General features: G+C 40.4%; 1 protein-coding gene across 2 annotated transcripts in view; it reads left to right on the top strand.

The window, feature by feature from the left end:
- MACF1 (microtubule actin crosslinking factor 1) overlaps positions 1-23,299 on the top strand; it is a 327,723-nt gene that overhangs the window by 225,931 nt on the left and 78,493 nt on the right. For both annotated transcript variants that reach the window (XM_060140476.1, XM_060140475.1), the window contains exons 49-57: positions 4,314-4,480; positions 5,764-5,920; positions 7,815-7,932; positions 11,436-11,498; positions 12,155-12,396; positions 13,232-13,361; positions 14,060-14,259; positions 16,916-17,411; positions 18,090-19,561. In XM_060140476.1, coding sequence (XP_059996459.1) covers positions 4,314-4,480; positions 5,764-5,920; positions 7,815-7,932; positions 11,436-11,498; positions 12,155-12,396; positions 13,232-13,361; positions 14,060-14,259; positions 16,916-17,411; positions 18,090-19,561 — 3,045 coding nt within the window. The remainder of the gene's footprint in view (positions 1-4,313; positions 4,481-5,763; positions 5,921-7,814; positions 7,933-11,435; positions 11,499-12,154; positions 12,397-13,231; positions 13,362-14,059; positions 14,260-16,915; positions 17,412-18,089; positions 19,562-23,299) is intronic.

Genomic DNA, 23,299 nt, shown 5'->3' with positions numbered 1-23,299 from the left:
AAGAACACTCTATGACATAAGTCACAGCAAGATCCTTTTTGACCCACCTCCTAGAGGAATGGAAATAAAAACAAAAATAAACAAATGGGACCTAATGAAACTTCAGAGCTTTTGCACAGCAAAGGAAACCATAAACAAGATGAAAAGACAACCCTCAGAATGGGAGAAAATACTTGCAAATGAATCAACAGACAAAGGATTAATCTCCAAAATACATAAACAGCTCTCGCAGCTCAATATTAAGGAAACAAACAACCCAATCCTAAAATGGGCAGAAGACCTAAATCTCTCCAGAGAAGACATACAGATGGCCAAGAAGCACATGAAAAGCTGCTCAACATCACTAATTATTAGAGAAATGCAAATCAAAACTACAATGAGGTATCACCTCATACCAGTTAGAATGGGCATCATCAGAAAATCTACAAACAACAAATGCTGCAGAGGGTGTGGAGAAAAGGGAACCCTCTTGCACTGTTGGTGGGAATGTAAATTGATACAGCCATTCTGGAGAACGGTGTGGAGGTTCCTTAAAAAACTAAAGATAAAATTACCATATGACCCAGCAGTCCCACTACTGGGCATATACCCAGAGAAAACCATTATTCAAGAAGACACATGCACCCCAATGTTTATTGCAGCACTATTTACAGTAGCCAGGTCATGGAAGCAACCTAAATGCCCATCGACAGATGAATGGATAAAGAAGATGGGGTACATATATACAATGGAATATTACTCAGCCATAAAAAGGAACAAAATTGGGTCATTTTTAGAGACATGGGTGGATCTAGAGACTGTTGTACAGAGTGAAGTAAGTCAGAAACAGAAAAACAAATATCGTATATTAACACATATATGTGGAATCTAGAAAAATGGTACAGATGAACCGGTTTGCAGGGCAGAAATTGAAACACAGATACAGAGAACAAACGTATGGACACCAGGGGGAAAGTGGCAGGGGGTGGTGGTGGTGTGATGAATTGGGAGATTGGGATTGAAATATCTACACTAATATGTATAAAATGGATAACTAATAAGAACCTGCTGTATAAAAAAATAAAATTCAAATTTCAAAAAAAAAAGATAGCTCAAAAGTCAAAACTTTTCAAAAAGTTATATTCAGGGTGTAGGAAAGTGAATAAGGATATACTCTCACTCTCTTCCGTGTGTCTTCTATCCCATTCACCCCCACAGGTAGTGGATTTCACATTTATTATTTCTATTTATTTTTTCCAAAATAAACACACCATTTCCAATTCTTCGTTACACAAAAGGGGGTACAATACATAATCTTTTGCACTTTCCTTTTATACTTAATATGTCTTAGAAATCACTTAATTCATAGATATCCTCCTCTTTTTTTGTTGTTTTTAAACTATACATTCATTTTGAGGATGAACCGTAGTTTATTCCACCAGACTCTTGTTCTGGTGTTTCCAAAATTGTGCTATTAAAAATGACAGTGTAGTGAATAATTCTGTGTTTTTTCCCTGTATTATTGGAAGTGTATCTTCAGAGTAATTCCTAGACTGGAATTGTTGCATCAGAGGGTAAACAGTTGTGTGGTTTTGTTAGATGTAGCCAAGTTCCCTCCATGAGGATTTCTCCATTTTGCATCCCTAGCAGAAGTGTATGACAGTACTATATATTTCCCCTGCAGCCTCACCAATAGAATGTATTGTCAAGCATTTGAGTTTTTGCTAATCTAATTAATAAAACATATCTCAATGTGGTTTTAATTTTTTATTTCTTCTCTAAGTTGAATATATTTTTATACATTTAAGAGACATTTATTCGTAAATCATTGGTTCATGTATTTTGCTATCGTCTGCCAAGAGTTTGATCTTTTTTTTCTTTCAACTTAACAAGAGTTCTGTATTAAGGAAATTAGTCCTTTATAACATGTTGGAAATATTTTCTCACAGTTTGTCCTTTGCCTTTGCTTATGGAGTTTTGGGGCATATAAAAGTTGTTTTTTTTTAAAATTTTTACACAATAGATTTTATCACTTTTTTTTAAACTGAAATACAGTTGACATACAATATTATGTTAGTTTTAGGTGTACAACATAGTGACTCAACATTTAAATACATAATGAAATGATTACCATGGTAAGGCTAGTAACCATCTGTCCCCATTCAGTTATTACAGTGTTATTGACCATGTTCCTTATGCTGTATATTACATCCTCATGACTTAAATTTATTTTATAACTGGAAGTTTGTGCCTCTTAATTCCCTTCACCCATTTCACCCATTCTCCTAACCTTCTTCCCTCTAACAACCACCTGTTTGTTCTCTGTATTTATGAGTCTGTTTTTGTTTGTTTGTTCGTTCATTTGTTTTGTTTTTGAGATTTCAAGTATGAGATCGACAGTATTTGTCTTTCTCTGACTTATTTCACTTAGCATGATATACTCTAGATCTATCCATGTTGTCACAGATGGCAAGATTTCATGCTTTTTTATGGCTGAGTAATATTCCATTGTGTGTGTGTGTGTGTGTGTGTGTGTGTGTGTGTGAGAGAGAGAGAGAGAGAGAGAGAGAGAGAGAGAGAGAGAGAGAGAGAGAGATCTTCTTTATCTATTTAGATTTATATTCTGGGGTTTCTGTTCTATTCCATTGATGTATATGTCTGTTTTTGTGCCAGTACTGTACTGTTGTGATTACTGTAGCTTTGTAGTATAGCTTGAAACCAGAGATATCACTCTTTCATTGAAGTTGTATTTTTAGTCATAGTTGGAAAGCCTTTTGCCACACCCAGGTTATGATGGAATTTACCCAATGGTTTCCTTTTCTTTTTTTTCTTTTACATTTGAATACTTTAACAATTTAAGTTTATTGTGAGGTATAGTATGAGCTATGAATACAAGTTCATCTTTTTTTCAAAGTTCTATATAGTTACTCCCAATATCATTTATTTGAAAAGTCTGTCTTTACCCCAGTGATTTGAGAATCTGTCTTTATCACATACAAAATGTCTTATGTATTGAAGTTTATTTCTTGATTTTCTATTCTATTTCACTGGTCTTTCTATTCATTAAGAATAGCATACTATTTTTAATTCTAGAGGCTTTCTGGTATGTTTTACTATGTGGTAAGGCTAATCTCCCTTATTTCTTTTTTCATTTTCTCTTTTTTTCTTTTTCAGGATTTCTCATAGCTATAATTGTACATTTATTTTTCCATATGAACATTAGAATCAACTTTATCAGCCCTAGAGAAAAGAGTTGGTATATTTGTTTGGCTCACATTACTTTACTCATTCACACATGCATATATGCACACATAGATGCATACATACACATACGCACATAGCTTTATGGACATCTTTCCTTTTTTTCCAGGTCTGCTTTCATGTCTTTCAGAAGTCTTTTAAAGTTTTATTCATAAAGGTTTTGTACTGTTCCTAAAATTGTACGTTTTGTGTTGCTATTATATTATTCTTGATTTTTATATGTTGATTTTATATTCTTGCTTATTGGATTACTTCATTGTTCAATTTGGTTGTATTGTTGATTCTCTGAGGTTTTACAAATATACTTTCATGTAATCTGCAAATATAGTTGTACCTCTTCAAATTCTTATGCCACAAATTGTTTTCTCCTACCTAATTGCATTGGCTAATATTGTCAATACAGTGTTAAATAATAGTGAAGAGTGTGTTTACCTGTTTTAAAGAAGAGACAGACTGCAGAAGCTTAGAGAAGTTCAATAGCTTAAGATCACAAGCTAGTAAAGGGCAAAGCCATGATTGACTTTCAGGTCTCTTGTACTCCAGAAACTTCCATTCTTTTTTATTCTCTTATGCTGCCTCTGGAATCTTTAAAGATTTGTTTAAAGGAGACAAGACTCCTTTGTAATTTCCAGCCACTCTCAGGTGGATTGGAGAAATCCTACATATTTAATGTTTTGATCTAGCAGTTGACCCGGTGAACATGCCTCTTTTCTTTTTTTTTTTTTTTGTTTTGTTTTGTGTTTTGCGATATGCGGGCCTGTCACTGCTGTGACCTCTCTCGCCGCGGAGCACAGGCTCCGGACACGCAGGCCCAGCGGCCATGGCTCACGGGCCCAGCCGCTCCGCGGCATGTGGGATCCTCCCGGACCGGGGCACGAACCCACGTCCCCTGCATCGGCAGGCGGACCCTCAACCACTGTGCCACCAGGGAAGCCCCATGCCTCTTTTCTTGTTCCCTCTTTTTCTACAAGTAAGGGAGAACATGCCCCAGCTTTAATCTAGATATCTTTCATTCTTTAGTCATTATTTACAAGGACCAGAGGATTGAATACATTTCCTTGTTTCCTTGACAGGAGCTCAATTTGGAAATGGAAGACCAACAGGAGAACCTGGATACTCTTGAGTACCTGGTCAGTGACCTGAGCTCCTGTGGCTTTGCCCTGGACCTGTCCCAGCACCAGGACAGGGTACAGAACCTCAAAAAGGACTTCACAGAGCTACGGAAGACAGTTAAAGAAAGGTGAGTTTTCATATGTATGGATCAGTGTCATGGAGCTAATTTTTTCTTGCTTTTGAATGAAATGACTTTCTCCTCCTTCCTTCTTCACCAGAAAAGATGGCATCAAAATTCTGCTACTGAGCCGTAGGAGATTGGAAAGTGCCTCTTTCAGACCAAACTATTCAGTCTACTTAATGCTTAGTGGTCTTTCTGTTAGTAAATAGTGAGTTCCTTCTCAGTAATGGGATTCAGTTCCCCCTGAGTACAATCAAAAGTCCAGGTCATCTGGACCAAACAGAACAAATTTGGGGCAGCAAGTTGGATTGTGGCAGGATTTGAAATAATGAGAAAAATTGGAAGAGACTTCCCAGACATAATTAAGGATTATATTGGAACTCACACTGCTTGTTTTGACCACATTTAAGTTGCTGTTACGGAGGAGTTTCTGGATTCTTCTTTTAAGGCAAACATGGGACTAGACAACAAAGGTAGATGATTTCGGGTTATTAGCTCACGGTTGAAAAGCCGTAATTCCTCCATTAGAAAGCCTCATGTGGGTTTAAAAGCTTGATAAGACTTCTCTTGGTTTAGCCATAAATATCTCGATTTAGCAAATGATGGCTTTAGTGACTAGGGGAAAGCAGTTGCTCAAATCACCACTGTAAGCAGCGGTTATTTAGTGCAGGTGAAAGGGACAGGACAAAGGCCACGAAGGCTTTGTTTTTCTTGCCCTCAGCTGAGGGCTATGTAGCTATATGAAGAGCCAGGATCTCTGGCTTGAAGTCTAATAGATGTGACCATTTCCAAAACTTAATTTCAAAATTGAATTCTCCTTTCTCCTTGATTTATTTTACTCATTGGTATGCTTAGCCTAACTTCTCTGAGCCTCAATTTTGGCATCTTCCTTGTTAAAGGAATTAGCATTTGAATTGGGCCTTGAAAGAGTCAAATACCTAAAAAGTAGCAGAGCTGGCCTTGAGATCCAAAGCCCGCATTCTTTCCATTGTATCATAGTACCTAAATAGCAGGCTCCCTTTAGTTTTTCTCATTTTCACTTTAGCCTAGAGTAAGATTGAAGACTCCTTTCCCCAGAAATGTCCAAACAAGGGCAACAGATCCCTTAGTTTGATGCTCTCCTACATTATATGTGGTTGTTTAGCCAAAGCTGCCATGGAAAAGATTATGAGAAGGAAAGGCCCTGTTAGGAAACTGATGCCTGGAGTCCTAGAATGAATATAGTTTTAGTTCACGTTGACTTCTTCATAAGCTTAGTCTGGCAAGTAACAAGTTGTCTCTGTTGACAGAGAGGAAGATGCATCATCTTGCCAGCAGCAATTAGATGAATTCCGGAAGCTGGTTAGGACTTTCCAGAAATGGCTGAAGGAAACTGAAGGGAGTATTCCACCGACAGAGACTTTCATGAGCACTAAAGAGCTGGAAAAACAGATTGAACACCTGAAGGTAGGTGAACAAAGGCTCTCCAGGAATCAGGCTAGACAGCAGTTTGGAATCTTGTGTGGACTCATTTCCACCTGTGGTGGGCAAATGGTATGAGAAATCCAAATTATCCATGTGTATCAGAATAGCAGTTCCTCCATTTTCTCCACGTGAGTCCAGCCTACCCCTACCCAAGCACTGAGCACCAAAACATCTCCTATTTAAAAGCCAAAACCAAAAAAGTAATCTGGGAATGATACCTATAAAGTTTCAGCTGTCTTGGGGATGCCTGTCATGCTGTGGCAGGTCATAAAAAAGACAGTTGTCAGAGTCCAGTCTTGAGAAGATTACACTCTTGTTGTATGTTTGAGAATTAGACAATTATATGTGAGCAAGTGACCAGATATGTGATCAGAAAATTGAGGAGAGAATTTCTCCTCAACTAATAAAGGAAAAGTTACAATCACGTGGTTGGAATGTACCTGCATGGTACATCAGCCTTTCTCCCATCTGTTGCAGAATCCCTTCTCTCCTATATTTGATTCATAGTCATCCAGCTCTATTTGCACCTCTAACATGTTTCTTACTTTTGTTGAAACCAGTCTCCAACTAACGCTCATGCATTTGTCCTTATTTTCTTAGTAAAACAGGATTTATCTTGAATAGATGAAAGAGAAGAGCTTTCACAGAGAGAGTGCCAGGAGCATTTGCCGTAGGGAGTTCCCTAGGACAGAGGTTCCCTGATTTCTTGGTTCATGGTTCCCTTTGTGTTTCAAGACATTTTTCATGGCATCTCAAGGCAAAAAACAAAAAAACAAAAAAACACCCAAAAAACTGAAAAACCTCACTTACTAAGTGGTCAGGTCCAAACAGCTTAACAGTAGTTGTTCACATGGTGTCCAACAGATGTCACTGTTTTTCCCTCAAAAATTTAAAGTATCCTGTGAGTCAGTGCATAGTTTGGGCACTGCTGGCTCTTTGGAATCAAGAGTGACTAATAAAAGAACTGACACACTCTGAATTGGCAAGGTTCAGCTTGAAGCTGGGCAGCATGAGCTTGCCAGATGTTCACGGCTCGATGTCGTTCTCTGCTGCTGCTTTGTAGCTTGAAGTCAAAAGCAAACTAAGTAGATTGTGAGGGAGATTCAGGATGGAGGAAGGGATTGAAGGCTAGGATGGTGTCCCAGCTTGGAAGAGTAAAATTCTACTTCTGTAGCAGGCAGTTCACAGCTTAGAGACAACATGACCAGATACTTTTGTCTTAGAGCAAATGCCATTGTTTCCTAACAGCTTTCTGTGGTGGTTTGAGCTCTGACTTCAAACCCAATATAAAATTCCCTTGAAAAGGCAAAGTGTAGCCTATGATTCTGTATGTTTCTCTACATCTCAATACCTAGCTCCTCATTTTACCCTCCAATTACCATTTCCTTCATATTCTTTACAAGCATGGTATTCCCTTTGTCCACCTGGCAAACTCTTACCTTAACTCCAATCTTTCCTCTCTCCAGGCAGAGTTAGATGTGTCTCCTTTTGTGCTCTCAGAGGCTGTGCATATTTCTGTAATAGCATTATCACATTATAATGCCATTGATAATCTGAGCTCTTGGTTTTAGGAACTGTGTCATAAGCCTATTTTGTATCCCCAGTGTTTGGCACAATGCCTGGCCTATATAGTAAGTGCTCAAAAAATATTTGTTTGATGAATGAATGAATGAATGAATGAGAAGGGCCTGAATATTCCAGGATATCATTCTCCCACAACTTGGCTGGCTAAACCAAGTTCTGGAAATGGCTGAATGAATGAGGACGATTGCTTAATGCTTATCAAAACTTTAGGGAGTGTATGTAGAACAGGTGTCCCTACTTATGAGGAGAAAGCCTCCAGATATTACATTTTGCTAATTTGTTCTTTAAACAGGGTCTCCTAGATGACTGGACAAGTAAGGGAACTTTGGTAGAAGAAATCAGTTGCAAAGGTACTTCTTTAGAAAATCTCATCATGGAGATCACAGCACCTGATTCTCAAGCCAAGACAGGTGAGTGTGGGCTCTTGAAAATGTCGTGAATAAACATCATTCTTCCTTTTGCCCTTTGGTGATGACTGCTTATTGAATAAACATTAGAATCAAGGTTGGATATGAAAACCAAGGATGTTTCATGAAGCAATCTTCCCCTCAACCTGATCTGTTTTCCCATTTCCTTTGTAACATTGCTTCCATTTTGCAAAACCCCTTCCTGTGATAGGAAAAAGTAAAAGGACTAGTTGGCCCACTTAGAACTGTGAAATGAACATAGAAGGATTAAAATAGGATTTTCCATCTTGAGGAATTTCTGTCTTTTAAATATGTGAATGGATGGCTATGCATTAACTTTAAATTAGGGTCAGCCCTGGAGGGTATAAGCATGATATCTTGGGAGAGGCTAAGTGTTTAGGAGTCAGTAGTGGTACACCAGGAACTGACACACTTCTTAGAAGTGCATACAAAGATTGTGCCCAACTGTATGAATTATCTCTGCCTACAAATTAAGTCTTGCAAACAAAATGCATTCTGAGGGCTTCCCTGGTGGCGCAGTGGTTGAGAGTCCGCCTGCCGATGCAGGGGACACGGGTTCGTGCCCCGGTCTGGGAGGATGGGCCCGTGGACCATGGCCGCTGAGCCTGCACATCCGGAGCCTGTGCTCCGCAGCGGGAGAGGCCACAACAGTGAGAGGCCTGCGTACCGCAAAAAAAAAAAAAAAAAAAAAAAAAAAAAGCATTCTGAGCTCACAGTCACTTGCTGGCTGTCATTTGGGATCTCCTAGGTTTTATTACCAGACTATGTTAATGCACTCCTATAGTCACTTAAATAGTAAGGGCAAAGTTTACTTTCTTTATTCCTCCTGAGAATGGCTACTTTCCTATTGTATCCTAAAGTTTAAAGATGTCTTGGAACTATCTAGAAGTGACAACATTTCAGAGAATTGGTGATTTTTATATTCTAACACTTGAATTTCTAAGTTCATTGACTTATTAGTGTGTGACATCACCCAGCAAACTTTTTCTATAAAGGGCCATAGAGTAAATATTTTAGGCTTGTGGGCCATATGGTCTCTGTCACACTACATGTCTCTGCCATTGTAGCACAAAAGCAGTCATAAACAATATATAAATGAATGGGCGTGGCTGTGTTCCAGTAAAAGTTCACATACAGAAACAGGCGGAGGGACAGATTTGGCTGGTGCACTAAAGTTTTCTGACTTCTGGACTAGATCAGTGGTTGTTTGAACTTTTTAAAGTACTGTAATCTTTTTTAAAAATAAATTTCATGTAGAACTATAAGACAAATAAAAATATAAGTGAATTTATAGCATTTATCTATTATGAAATTCATCAGTGAGAATATTGAGGCTATCGGGACTTCCCTGGTGGCGCAGTGGTTAAGAATCTGCCTGCCAATGCAGGGGAAAAGGGTTTGAGCCCTGGTCCGGGAAGATCCCACATGCCGCGGAGCAACTAAGCCCATGCGCCACAACTGCTGAGCCTGCGCTTTAGAGCCCACGTGCCACAACTCCTGAAGCCCATGCGCCTAGAGCCTGTGCTCTGCAACAAGAGAAACCACCACAATGAGAAGCACGCTTGCCACAACTAGAGAAAGCCCATGCACAGCAATGAAGACCCAATGCAGCCAAAAATAAATTAATTTTTAAAAAAAGATATTGAGGCTATATTAGTGAATATGAAAATTTGGAAAAAAGAATTTTTGAATGACAGCTTCATTATTTATTTCTCAATTTTTTCCTTGGTTGCATTGTATCTAGAAAATACATTTCACACAGATAAATAGTTGCAAATGATGACAAATGTTTTTAAAAGTTCACTTTACAATCTGAAGTGTTAAGAATTCTCTTACTACACAATTCTACCCTGATGAGAGCCTGCTCTGAGTAGATATACCTCAGCCTTTTTTGTCATTTTATTTAATGGAATTCATACGTGCTGTAGATGTTTTTCTTTGTATGTGAGTGGACATATGTAGGTTTGAAAATTATAGAGTGCTAATGAACTACATCTTTTCCCATCAGTGACACTCAGAAAGAAGTTTAAATGTACGCACAGAGGTGCAGGAGCTACTCTATTCTCTCCAAAAAGCAGCATAAATTGGCTATATCTACTGGGTTAAAATGTGGTGTTCAACATAATTGAGATGTGCATGTTTTACTGCCATTTCTAAGTACTTAGGAATATATTCTGAATACTAAAATTAAACCAAACGTTTACAGAGTCCCTAAAGCACCTCCTCAGGGTGCTTTGAAAACCAGTTTGAAGATCACTAGCCTGAGTGCTCTTAAAAAGTTCTCTTCCATCTCTGAAAACCCACGCGTGTTCTAGTTCCTTATGGTCGTGGAGCTGTTTTGGTTTCGTAAAGTGCTTTCACATACACTACCTCACTACTTCTCACCAGTAACCCCATGAGAGCTGACAAGATAGGTAGTATTATCTTCATATCCCAGAGAAGATACCGAGGTCTGTCCATAGATTAGGGCTCACGTACTGAGTTAGTGACAGTCTTGGCTATGACTCTCTTCTCCAAATTACTAGTCCAGTTTCTTTTTGGTCATCACCAGACTGCAGTGGAATATGATCTTTTGGTTTGATCCATTTTTTAAATTGAAATTACAATAATGTTAACATTTAAAAGTTTTACAGTCATTATTGTCTAATACAGAACCTTGCACTTGACCTTTTCCACAGTGAAATCAGTGCATGTGAGAGTCTTATTCTGCCCTTTGAATGTTACATTATGTCATGACTATTCTTCACATTTCTTTATAATCTTTGTAATTACATGATCTGGTTTTTACTTATTTGGGATACTCCTGAAACACAAGGAATCAACTTGGGGAGAATATAGGTGAAATTGTGGTAATTAGAAACAGAACCAAAGACCCTAAACAGAATTTATGGGAATGTTTATGAGCCAGATTTATTGACGCTTAGAATTTCTGTTTTCTGGTGGGGGAAGGGGAGCAGAAAGTCATGGAAAAAAAAAAGACAGGGGATCTTTTGAAACAATATAGGAAAGGCTCATTTTAATGTCTTTACTAAAAGAATGCTGCTTTTTATGTCCTTAATTGTACTTATTGTTTATTTTTATTATGTTGAAGAACATTGATGTTAAAGTTGAAACTTTTTGGCTGTTTTATAAGTCCTCCTCGTTCTTAAGTATGTCGAATGCCAGTCTAAAGACTTAGTCATTCTACTAATACTTGATTCACAAAATTAGGGCAAGGTCCAAAGAATCCAAATTGGAGATTTAAGAAGAGAATTTGGATTTCCTCTAGAAAAGGTTAGGGTTAGGGTTAAGGAGCTGAAACTCCCAAGTGACACTGTTGCCCGGCAGCTAAAATGATTTGTCTCTTTCCATGAGTATGTTGTCTTGTGCTGTGTTAACTTCCTGATATCTGAGCTTAAAGTGAGTGCCAAAGAATAAATTCGGTGCCTGTATGTATTCCTAACACATTTGTCTTGCCTTGTTTGTCTCTCTGTCCTTCTGCTCAGGTTCCATACTGCCCTCTGTAGGAAGCTCTGTAGGCAGTGTAAACGGATACCACACCTGCAAAGGTGAGAATGCCATTTTCAACAGTGCCTCTTCATTGGGTGTGTTAGGACAGTGTTCATGTTTGCATCTGTGTATGTTTCCATATGTGTGGAAGGATTGCTGCCAGGATGGGTGTGAGGGTAAAAGTCTGGGGAGAAGCACCTGTGATGCCTCTTTGTTGCTAGCTAGAGGCTAAACAGGTTGGCAACCAGTGAAATAAAGTTACTAAGCAAATAAACTGGAACACTAGATAAGACCAATAAGGAAAGACCTGGAAGAAAATATATGCAAATCTTTGAATTATAAAGAAGCTATACTAGAGGTGGTCTAAATCTAGCCCTCAGCCTCCCAGCTAGGTTTTCTTCTCTGCAGTTTAAAGAAGAGGAAGTAGAAGAATGCCCCAAATCCTTCACTCCCTTCACTTTTGCTGCTCCCGTGTTTGCTTAGCATTTTATTTATACATCTGAGTGTATAATGCCAAAATCAGAAATCAGATTAATGAGAGCTCTTTTGCTTTTCGTATGTAAACAGGAACTTTTATGTGATTTAGCAGGAAGATCATCTCTAGTTCACTAGAAGGAGTGGGAGAGATACTTAATCCTGATGAATAATTTAGTGAGGAACCACTGGGGATGCTTGAGAGCTATTCCCAGTCTGATCTCTGTTTCTGTGATGCTAGATCTGACGGAGATCCAGTGTGACATGTCAGATGTAAACCTGAAATATGAGAAACTTGGGGAAGTGCTTCGGGAACGCCGGGAAAGTCTTCAGGCTGTCCTCAGCCGAATGCAGGAAGTTCAGCAGGAGGCAGGCTTGGTGCTGCAGTGGCTGGAGTTAAAAGAGGAAGTCCTGAAAGGCATGGAGGCCTCTTCATCTCCAACCAAGACAGAGACAGTGAGAGCCCAAGCTGAATCTAACAAGGTACTGTGTTCCCATTAGCTACATCTCAAGCACTAAGAGGAAGGGGCGGTTGTACCAGTGTACCCGCCTGAGCCCGGGGGCCTGAGAGTGAGACATGGCCAACCACCCAGTCGTTACGAGCAGCATGTTTGACTTTCAAATGACTAGTATGCCTAAACTCTCCCAGAGAATTTTCTTACCTGTGAAATTAGAAGTTGTTACACATCAGACTGAGAAACAAAACCAGATCTGTTTGCAGAAGGAGAGTAGCTCTCCTCAGAAGCATCAGTTCATTGAGAATGGGATCTCATTTTCCATGTGATGGTATAAGCCAAATCATTCCATCAAAGCACCTTCCAACTCTTGGATGGATCTAAACAGCTGTGATTGCAGTTCATTCTAAAGATTGACATGTAGGCCTAGGGAAAATGTCAGAAGAAATAAGACCATGTAGAAAATCTGGTAAAAATTTTTTGCCAAAAATTTTAGTATTCCTGTTGAGGCCTAGCATGTCATATCCTACAACTGCATAAACATCGCCATCATCGTCATCATCGTCATCGTCATCATCATCATCATCAATTCCTGACACTTTTAGTTTATAGGGATTAGCAATTTTCTTATTGGGTTACTGATGTGTTGTACATAAAAGAAATTCAAATCTTGCCATCTAGATTTTCCTTTTAATTAAATATTCAAGCAGAAAGGTTAAGTATCTTAAATCATGATTCAATCATGGATAGAATCAGAAGTCAAGCCTGTAATTGCTGCCCCGTCTTCCCGTCATTTCCTCCACACTCACAGCTTTGTTTCCTGTCCAGAAATCTCATGGCATTCATGATGTTCTTTCTCCTAGGCCTTCCTGGCTGAATTGGAACAGAATTCTCCAAAAGTCCAAAATGTAAAGGAAGCCCTGTCTGGATTATTGATGACATATCCCAACTCACAAGAAGCAGAAAACTGGAAGAAAATGCAAGAGGAGCTCAGTATGTTATCACTGGGGTGTTAACAAATTCACTAAATTCCTTGTCTTCAAAGTAAATACAGGCTTGCGGCATACCCGATAAACAGGAGTGATTTTTAGTTAATTGTCATAAGCAAGCAAGAAGGGGCAGGGAGGGTTAGAGAATGAGCCTGATTGTGGAAAAAATTTAGAGATTCCACTCAAAGTATCAGTATTGGCTTTCTTGGGCAAGTCATACTGACAATCTGCTGTGACAAAGAGCATTGATGATAAAAATGAAAAATGGGAAATAATCTAAACATTCTGTGAAGGAATTAAATTATGCTGCACTCATAATATTGAACCATAAATGATGTAGGTGAATGTGTATTGGTATGAAAAAAATTATTGGCATGAAAGATGCTCATAATTAGTAAGCTTAAAAACAGGTTATAAAATAATATATATGTCGCATAAGGTATTTTACATGCGTTGTGTATGTATGTACGTACTTCTGTGCAGTTTTATCCCGTGTGTAGTTTCATATAGCCACCACCGCAGTCAAGATACAAAACAGTTTGTTACTTTAGTTAAAATTAAATGCAAATTATTTTTAACTTAAAAAAATATTAAATAATGCTCCAGGGGTCATTTCCTGTAGTATATTAGGAACGTAATTTAGGGACCAGGCTAGTGGCTGATGAGGGTAAAAGGACACATTCTCTCATTTCCTCTCTACAGATTCCCGATGGGAAATGGCCACTGAGGTGACAATGGCTCGGCAAAGGCAGCTGGAGGAATCCGCAAGTCATCTGGCCTGCTTCCAGGCTGCAGAATCCCAGCTCCGGCCCTGGCTAATGGAGAAAGAGCTGATGATGGGGGTGCTAGGGCCCCTGTCTATTGACCCCAACATGCTGAATGCACAGAAGCAGCAGGTCCAGGTGAGCAGTATGGCTGAAAGCTTTCGAGCAAAGAAATCAGAGGCACTTGAACCTGGGTCTGAATGCTGCTCTCAACAGGTAGATTTACATGACCCTGGACAAGTCATTTAACTTCTCAGAGTCTCCATTTCCTCACTTTAAATGAGATGCTTGTAAGGTCTTTATCATGGTGCCTGTCAAATAGCAAACAGTATTGTTAATATCATTAATGTCAGTAACTATATTATAAATATCGTTGACTGAGGCAGTAAGATGAGCAGATGGGAGACAGGAAACTTCTGACTAAATGATAGCATCATATTTTATTTTCAATCCCCAGTGGTAGTGATCCACATTACTTCATGCAGTATCTTATATCTGCCAGCTTTACTTAAAGATTTTCTGCTGATCAGATCTCAGTACCCAACATTTGCGAAATTTAGGTTGGTCCAGTGATGTCATTTCCAGTGAAATCCTGCCTAGACCCTTTCCTTGTTCTGTAGCCTTCCCTAAACTTGTTCTGTTTCTTCTCACCACCCACCAGGTCCCCTAAGAGTAGTTTTTGAAGGAACCCTTTCTTTTAGCCCCTGCATCCATGTTATTTATCAAGTCCTATTTAGTCTACTTACAAATATTTTTCTAATCCAGTGGTTTTCAAACTTTTTGATCCCAAAACCCTTTACACTCTTAAAAATTATTGAGGATCCCAAAGAGCTTGTGTTTATCTACTAATATCTATTAATATTAACTGTATTAAAACACTGAGGAATTTTTGAAGTATGTATTTATAAATTAATTTTTAAAATTATGATGATACAACCATAACACTAACATACATAACATTTTAATGAAAAAATAACATTTTCCAAAATGTAAAAAATTGAATAAGAGTGGCATTGTTTTATATCTTTGGCAAATCTCTTTAATGATGTCTGGCTTGGGACTCCCTGGCGGTCCACTGGTTAGGACTCCGCGCTCTCACTGTCAAGAGCCCGGGTTCAGTCCCTGGTCGGGGAACTAAGACCTGCAAGGCATAGCGATAAATGAAATGAAATGAAATAAGATAAAAATGTCTGACTAATAGAATGTCTGACTAATAGAACAGTCTCACAGATTTTCATATCTGCTTCTGCAGTCAATCTGTTGTGATATCGGATGTCGTGAGAGAACAAGAATTTTAAAAGGCAAATAACATTTTAGTATTATTATGAAAATAGTTTTTACCTCACTGACCCCATGCAAGGGCTTAGGGACTGCCAGGGGCCACCAGACCGTAATTTGAGAACCACCGTTCTAAGCTGCTCTTCTTCTCCACTGTACATGCTGGTAGGCTGGATCTTGGATCTGTTCCATTGCAGCAGCCCGCTAAAGGGCCTCTTGGTCTAGTTTATCCTCTACACAATTATCAAGTTATCCCCTTAAATCATATATCTGAATATATTAAAATGCTTCTGTAGCTCTTGGCTGCCTATTGAACAGAGTTCAAATACCTGCTCACTGTGGTGCATGAGGCTTTTCACAGTCTGGTCCCAGTTTGTCTTGCCAGCTCTTCCCCCATATACCTGGGCTTCTTCCCACACCGGATAATGGGTTCTTTCCTGAACACACTGCACTCATAGATCTCAGGATCTCTGTGCCTTTGCTAATCCCAGGCCCTTCTCTGAACCAGCCTTACTCTCTGTTCTCTTGGAGAACTCACGTATTCTTTATTGTGTCACCTTTGAAGCCTTTCCTGATTTCCCTCTTCTGCTCTTGTCATCCCCGGAGGAATTTACCACCTTTACTTCTTGCTTTCACAATTCCATGTTCACGTCAGCATTTTATCATTTTAACTTTTGTTACATTCTATTATAGTTCATTACTTGCACATCTGTTAGTCCTTGAGGTCCTGTTGTATTTATTTTTATGCAGTGTAAGTGCTGAGTACTTTCCATAAGTTTTCTTGTTTAATCCTAACAACAGCCAAGTAAGTACTTTACTATCCTCATTTTGCAGATAAGGAAGCTGAGATTTGGAGAACTTTTAAAAACTTGCCTAAGTTTATACAGTTTAGTGAGTGATGGAGTCAGGATTTGAACCCAGATGTCTAACTACAGAGCCTGTAATCTCAACTTCTTTGATGAGTGAAACAGTGAATAGAAATAAATAAAAAGGAATGGTACTTGCTTTAAAGAAGCTTTTTATCTAATTGTGCTATACTAAAATGTGCAGATTATATGTGCTGGTGGAAATTTGAGAAAGGAACTAAGAAAAGTAGGACATTAAGAGTTGAAATGGCAAGCCCAGCCAGTAATATAGCTCACTTTGGGACCCAGGGTTCCAAACTCCCCATTCAGAGGCCTGGGTTTTGCCTGGCAAAGCTGACAGGTGCCCATCCAGTAAACAAACTTTGGTTTGCCAACCAAGGCCAACCTTAGTAACTGATGTTGAAACGGTATAGGAAATAAGGAAAAGAAATAAAATAGACACAATCAATGATCCTTTCAAAACAGGTTTTTATTAAGCGGTTGTTAGAAGTGATACTGCATTTTCCTAGTAGCCTGGTCTTTGGAGTTTTCTGGTTTATTTTCAAAAGGAGTTGGCATTGCTTGGCACAATCCAAAATCAGTTTTTGTTTTGACAGTGTTTTTAGATCTGTCTTTTCTCTCTAAACATCTTGGTGTCATTTCTATTACAGTTTATGCTGAAGGAATTTGAAGCACGTAGGCAACAGCATGAGCAGCTGAACGAGGCAGCTCAGGGCATCCTAACAGGCCCTGGAGATGTCTCTCCTTCCACCAGCCAAGTACAGAAGGAGCTCCAGAGCATCAATCAGAAGTGGATTGAGCTGACTGACAAACTTAATTCCCGTTCCAGCCAAATTGACCAAGCTATTGTCAAAAGCACCCAGTACCAGGAACTGCTCCAGGACTTGTCAGAGAAAGTGAAGGCAGTCAGACAGCGACTGAGTGGCCAGTCAGCCATCAGCACCCAACCTGAGGCTGTGAAGCAGCAGTTGGAGGAGACCAGTGAGATTCGATCTGATGTGGAGCAGTTAGACCACAAGATTAAGGAGGCACAGACACTCTGCGATGAACTTTCAGTGCTCATTGGAGAGCAGTACCTCAAGGATGAACTGAAGAAGCGTTTGGAGACTGTTGCCCTGCCTCTCCAAGGTTTAGAAGACCTTGCAGGTGAGGAATACACTGCTGCCATTATTAGTGGCAAGCCAAAAGGAGGAGTGGATTAGTGGTCCGAAGAATCTAGGGCGACCCTTAAGTAGCTTTTGGACTCAGAGTAGTGTTACTCTATCCCTTTGTCCACCTACAGTGAGGACTGCCGTGGTCATTACACATTGATTGGGCACTAGCAATATGTGAAGCTTTACACACCATAATCTAAGAGATAAGAACACTAATATAAATCTAGCCAGCAGGTAGAGATTCATAGAGGTACTTATAGGTGGACTTACACGCATACTTTCACTGATACTCACTTAGTTTCTTCATACTATATGTGTACGCACACACACATATATATAAAAAATTAGAACATGTTCTAGACTTTTTAGGATGGCCTTATACAAGAAAAAATTTGTCATTAATTTGTTGCCTCTTTTTCTAGAAACATTTATGGCTTTTTACCAGCTTAGAAGTTAAAAGTTTGCTTCTGTTACTCATATCACCTTACAAGGTTGATGTGAGGGTTAAATAGAATATAGTAAATGAAGGAGCCTCGCTATGTGCTTCTTTTATGGTAGACCCTCAATTAGCATTAGTTTCCTTTTCCTAAGATTAGACCATGTACTCTCAGCAAACATTTTAAATGCCATGTTCAGACTTGATGATTTAAATTTGATTTTCTCATTTCAGCTGATCGCATGAACAGACTCCAGGCAGCTCTTGCCAGCACCCAGCAGTTCCAGCAAATGTTTGATGAGCTGAGAACCTGGTTGGATGACAAACAAAGCCAGCAAGCAAAAAACCGCCCAATTTCTGCAAAATTAGAGCGGCTACAGTCTCAGCTACAGGACAATGAAGAGTTTCAGAAGAACCTTAACCAACACAGTGGTTCCTATGAGGTGATTGTGGCAGAAGGAGAATCTCTGCTTCTTTCTGTACCTCCTGGAGAAGAGAAGAAAACTTTACAAAACCAGCTCTTTGAGCTCAAAAGCCATTGGGAAGAGCTTAGTAAAAAAACTGCAGACAGACAGTCCAGGCTCAAGGACTGTCTGCAGAAAGCTCAGAAATATCAGTGGCACGTGGAGGATCTCGTGCCATGGATAGAAGATTGTAAGGTCAAGATGTCTGACTTGCGGGTCACTCTGGATCCAGTGCAGCTGGAGTCCAATCTCCTGAGATCAAAGGCTATGCTGAGTGAGGTGGAAAAGCGCCGCTCCCTGCTAGAAATCCTGAACAGTGCTGCTGACATTCTGATTAACTCTTCAGAAACAGATGAGGATGATATCCGGGATGAGAAGGCTGGAATCAACCAGAACATGGATTCCATTACAGAAGAGCTACAGGCCAAGACAGGGTCCCTTGAAGAAATGACTCAGAGGCTCAAGGAGTTCCAGGAAAGCTTTAAGAATATTGAAAAGAAAGTTGAAGGGGCCAAACACCAACTTGAGATCTTTGATGCTCTTGGCTCTCAAGCCTGCAGCAACAAGAACCTGGAGAAGCTAAGAGCCCAACAGGAAGTGCTGCAGACCCTGGAGCCACAGGTGGACTATCTGAGGAACTTCACTCGGGGCCTGGTAGAAGATGCCCCGGACGGATCTGATGCTTCCCAACTTGTGCATCAAGCTGAGGTCACCCAGCAGGAGTTCCTAGAAGTGAAGCAAAGAGTGAACAGTGGTTGCATGGCAATGGAAAGCAAGCTGGAGGGCATTGGCCAGTTTCACTGCCGAGTCCGAGAAATGTTTTCTCAGCTGGCAGACCTGGACGATGAGCTCGATGGCATGGGTGCTATCGGCAGAGACACTGATAGCCTCCAGTCCCAGATCGAGGATGTACGGCTGTTCCTTAACAAAATCCAAGCCCTCAAGTTCGACATAGAAGCCTCTGAAGCAGAGTGCCGACAAATGCTGGAGGAAGAAGGGACTCTGGACTTGTTAGGACTCAAGAGGGAGCTAGAAGCCCTGAGCAAACAGTGTGGCAAACTGATGGAGAGGAGTAAAGCTCGGCAGGAGCAGCTGGAGCTGACCCTGGGCCGGGTCGAGGACTTCTATCGGAAGCTGAAAGCACTCAATGACATGACCACAGCGGCAGAGGAGGGGGAAGCGCTCCAGTGGGTAGTGGGGACCGAGGTGGATGTCATCAACCAACAATTAGCAGATTTTAAAGTAAGTCTTACCCTTGTTTTTTAATCTTTTTCTATCTAATATGTGTATTTCTTTTCTTGTAACTTGGAGACCGATTGAGTGCACATCTTAACTTCTGTCCCTGGTTTCATTATTCTCACTTCTGTCACCACCATAGCACACAGTTTGGAGACTGGACAGTCTCTTGGACTTCTGGGCAACAGGTTTGAACATTTTTCTATTGTAATCTGTTTTAATGTTTATAACCAATTAAGGGTATGGAAAGAAATGTCCAAACCTTATTTCTTACTCTAAGAATCTTCTCTTATGATTTCTTGAGATTTCAGATTAACCAATTTTGTAACAATAGTGAATGTTTGTTGAGGGCCCTGTTTTTCGTATCGAGGTATGAGAATCCATAAGATAAACATGGGCTCATCTTGCTAAAGTGTGGATTTTTTCACAGATTTCGAGGGGAAATTATTGATGTATTATTGATGTATTATGAGACAAAATGAAAAATTCTCATGAATTATTAAGACCAAACATGACACTTAAGAGAAATTTTCCACTTGTAGCAAGTAGTGCTTAAGACTACACCTTAGACTCCTCAAGAGCACAAGCTCTCTGCCCGTACGAGAGCTTGAGAAGCACTGCCTTAACTGCAAAAATATTTTGATTCTTTGCCTGAGTCAGAATTTCCAGTCCTGAGATTTTGTGAGTCTATATTAAAACAGCCGGGAAGATGAGAGGAGTTGACTCAAAAGCGCAAATTTGCCAGGTCTGGGTTTGGAACCCAGGGCTGTCTGCTGGGTCTTGGCTCTCACTGCCTGAGCCTTTCACCCCGAGACTTAACCTAAAAGCACCTCGCTTCCCTGCTGGAGGCCTGTTTGCTTGCTTCTTCCTTCTTGGTGCCTGGAGTAGATTTGGAAAGGATACCTTACTTCCATCACCAGTGGTGATTGTTCCTACTTACACAGTAACACTCTGCCATCAGAGTTACTTAGTTCTCTCAGAGCCCCTGCCTGTTAGGATTCTTTCTGTTAAAAACATGGATGGAAAGGTGGTGTTGACACCAGGCCAGAGCCACGTGCTCCCGAAAAAGATCACAGGTTTGTAGGCAGGATCCAGATGTAGAAAGATGGCTGTTTCAGAAGGGCCCTCTAGCTTGGGGGATGTTTAGCACACTAAGGTGAGACATTGGCCGGAGACCCCCTTACAGTGCAATGTGGAGCAACACAAGTCATCGTATTTGGGATTCTTGAGGCACCGGGTGAGGAAAGGGTAGGTAGAGAAGGTTCAAAGCCATGAGCCCACATGTTATCCTCTGGGAAATGCATACAACTAATCCAGTGGCCGGGTGGCCTTTCCTGCTTCACCACGTGGGCTTCTCTTCCCTCTTCCATTGTAAGCCCCTCAAAAGGAGAGGCTCTGCTACAGGCATGCTTCATTTATCTGATTTACTTGGATCTGGGTTACTTAGAATCAACTGTCTAACCAACTAAATGAGTGTTTTAGAAAATTGAAGCTTATCCCTTGAGGCACCAAAGTAGTTTTATCAAACTAGATTCTGGTTTATATGGAATTATTTTAACTTTTATTTGCCTAATTTCCTAAACATTATATTGTATGTAAGTTCTTATGAGTGCAGGTTAACATTACTAAACAGATTATACTGTTCTCTACTATGGTGAGGCTGCTTTGTACTAAATGTTCTTAAATTACCATGCAGTTTGAGTTCTGTATTGAAGTCCTTGTTTAGGGCCTCTAATTGCTGAACTGGTTGGGTTGGATGTATGTGTATGTGTATGTATGCATGGGGGGATGTAGTTTCTGCCTTTTCCCCCATTGCCCTGCTATCAGGTATTATTTCTCACTGCTTTACTTTTCACTGCTGTCACTGAGTCTGCCTTGAGCAGTCTGTCCCTTCCTTCTGATCTTCTGTGAGCTAGAAAACAAACTAAACAAGCCTGTTAAAATTGTATTAAATATGACCTAGGATATAAAAAAGAATCCACAGGCAGGCATATATAGTGTTTGGATTTGAGGACAAGCGATTGTTTCCTTTTCATTTAATCCTTGGTTTCTAGAGACATTCTGAATTTTGACGCTGCTGAAAGCTTTTGAGAAATTATTGGACATTCCCATATTTTATTTGTATCCTAGTGTGTAGCCCAGCAGCACTCAGGGTTCAGTAGCCGCTTAGTTGCTTGGGATAACAGACTTGTTTTGCTGCTTTCTAAGAAGAAGCCTCCCACCACCGACACTGTGGATATGGCAGCTGGGGCCAGTGTGTGTATCTGCAGGGAACTGGTGGTGACAAGGCAAGATGAGAAGATGAGTGCGAGAAGGAGGGTGGTGAAGTTGAGTGCCCGTGTGTACCCTCCTCCAGCTGGGGGTACAAATCAGAAGCCTGGTTCCACAGGTCCACCTTGTAAAGTCAAGGGCTTTGGGAAGAGTTTTTGCCTCCTCCCAGCAAAGGTTTTGAGGCAGGAGGGGAGGAACACAGTACTGGCTTAGCTCATGCTGAGCTCATGGGAAGTGAAAACAATGAGAAGGGAAAAGCTCTGTGTGTCAGTTCACAGTTCCCTAGAGGCTGAGCCAAGGGAAGGTCTTTTTGGACCCATTCTGAGGACTGAGTCATTTTCACGATCTGAGCGTTGAGTTCCTGGGTTAAATGTGCAGAGTAGTCCAGCGATAGATTAATCTTCCCTCACACCAGCAGCAGACCAGATGCATACAGTGTGACTCTGCTTTCAGATTCAAATTTTTTTTAATAAAAAGCAGAGATGAAGGTAAGTATTAAAAAAACAGTGTTCGCTTTAAGTTTTCAACTCTTGTCTTTTTACAATGGGATCACGCTCTCAGCACAGAATCTGCTGTAGAGAAGAGGGTATGAATCTGTGAAACAGAAACGTGGGCTGTGCTTTGACCTAGCTGACTCCACGGGGGATGGTCAGAATAGAGAAATGAGTCAGGTCTGTGGAGATCCCCAGGCTTACTTGGGACTGTGCAACAGTGCTGAAAAATGCTAGGAAAGGCAGTTAGCCTCTGGGAAAAGTTATTTCCTTCTTAAATGAATGTGAAAGTCTGAAAGTCATTATTCCTAGGAAAGACTTTTCCCTCGATTGCTTCTGAATAACTGATAGAATCTGGACAGCCAGCGAGGACCTATCAGATGGGAATGGAAGAGAGTCCTTTCCCACTAAACAAGCAAAAGCCTCAAACCTCCTGAGTTAGGCACTTTACTGGGTTCTGCTCTCTGTTGGACGTAGAAAGGAAGAAGCCATTCCAGAAATCACGAAAGAGAATATTGAGCATGTTTGCAGAAAACTGGAAGGAGAAGACTTTGGCTCATCTCTTCAGGAAATTCTGTTTTCCTGAACAAGAGAGTCTCTGATTAGTGAGGAAAAGGAACTGTATGTATATAACTAGAGTCTAACAAGAAAGGAGGGACCTTTATTTCACTGAAACTTAAGTCAAAGAATTCCCCCAGGGTGACCTTCCTAGGAAGGGAAGAGAAAGACTCCAGATTTGGAGAAGAAATCTGTAAGTCTGATGGTAACAAGAAGCTTTCCTCATTTTGAAATTCCCTATGTAGGTTTTGTAATCAAGAATTGAGATCATTGTTTTTTGTTTTTTGTTTTTTTGCGGTACGCGGGCCTCTCACTGTTGTGGCCTCTCCTGTTGCGGAGCACAGGTTCCGGACGCGCAGGCTCAGCAGCCATGGCTCACGGGCCCAGCCGCTCCGCGGCATGTGGGATCTTCCCGGACCCGGGC

This window comes from Lagenorhynchus albirostris, chromosome 2 (genome assembly GCF_949774975.1).
Source record: "Lagenorhynchus albirostris chromosome 2, mLagAlb1.1, whole genome shotgun sequence".
Lineage (NCBI taxonomy): Eukaryota > Metazoa > Chordata > Mammalia > Artiodactyla > Delphinidae > Lagenorhynchus > Lagenorhynchus albirostris.
This window is presented reverse-complemented; position numbering and strand designations above follow the sequence as displayed.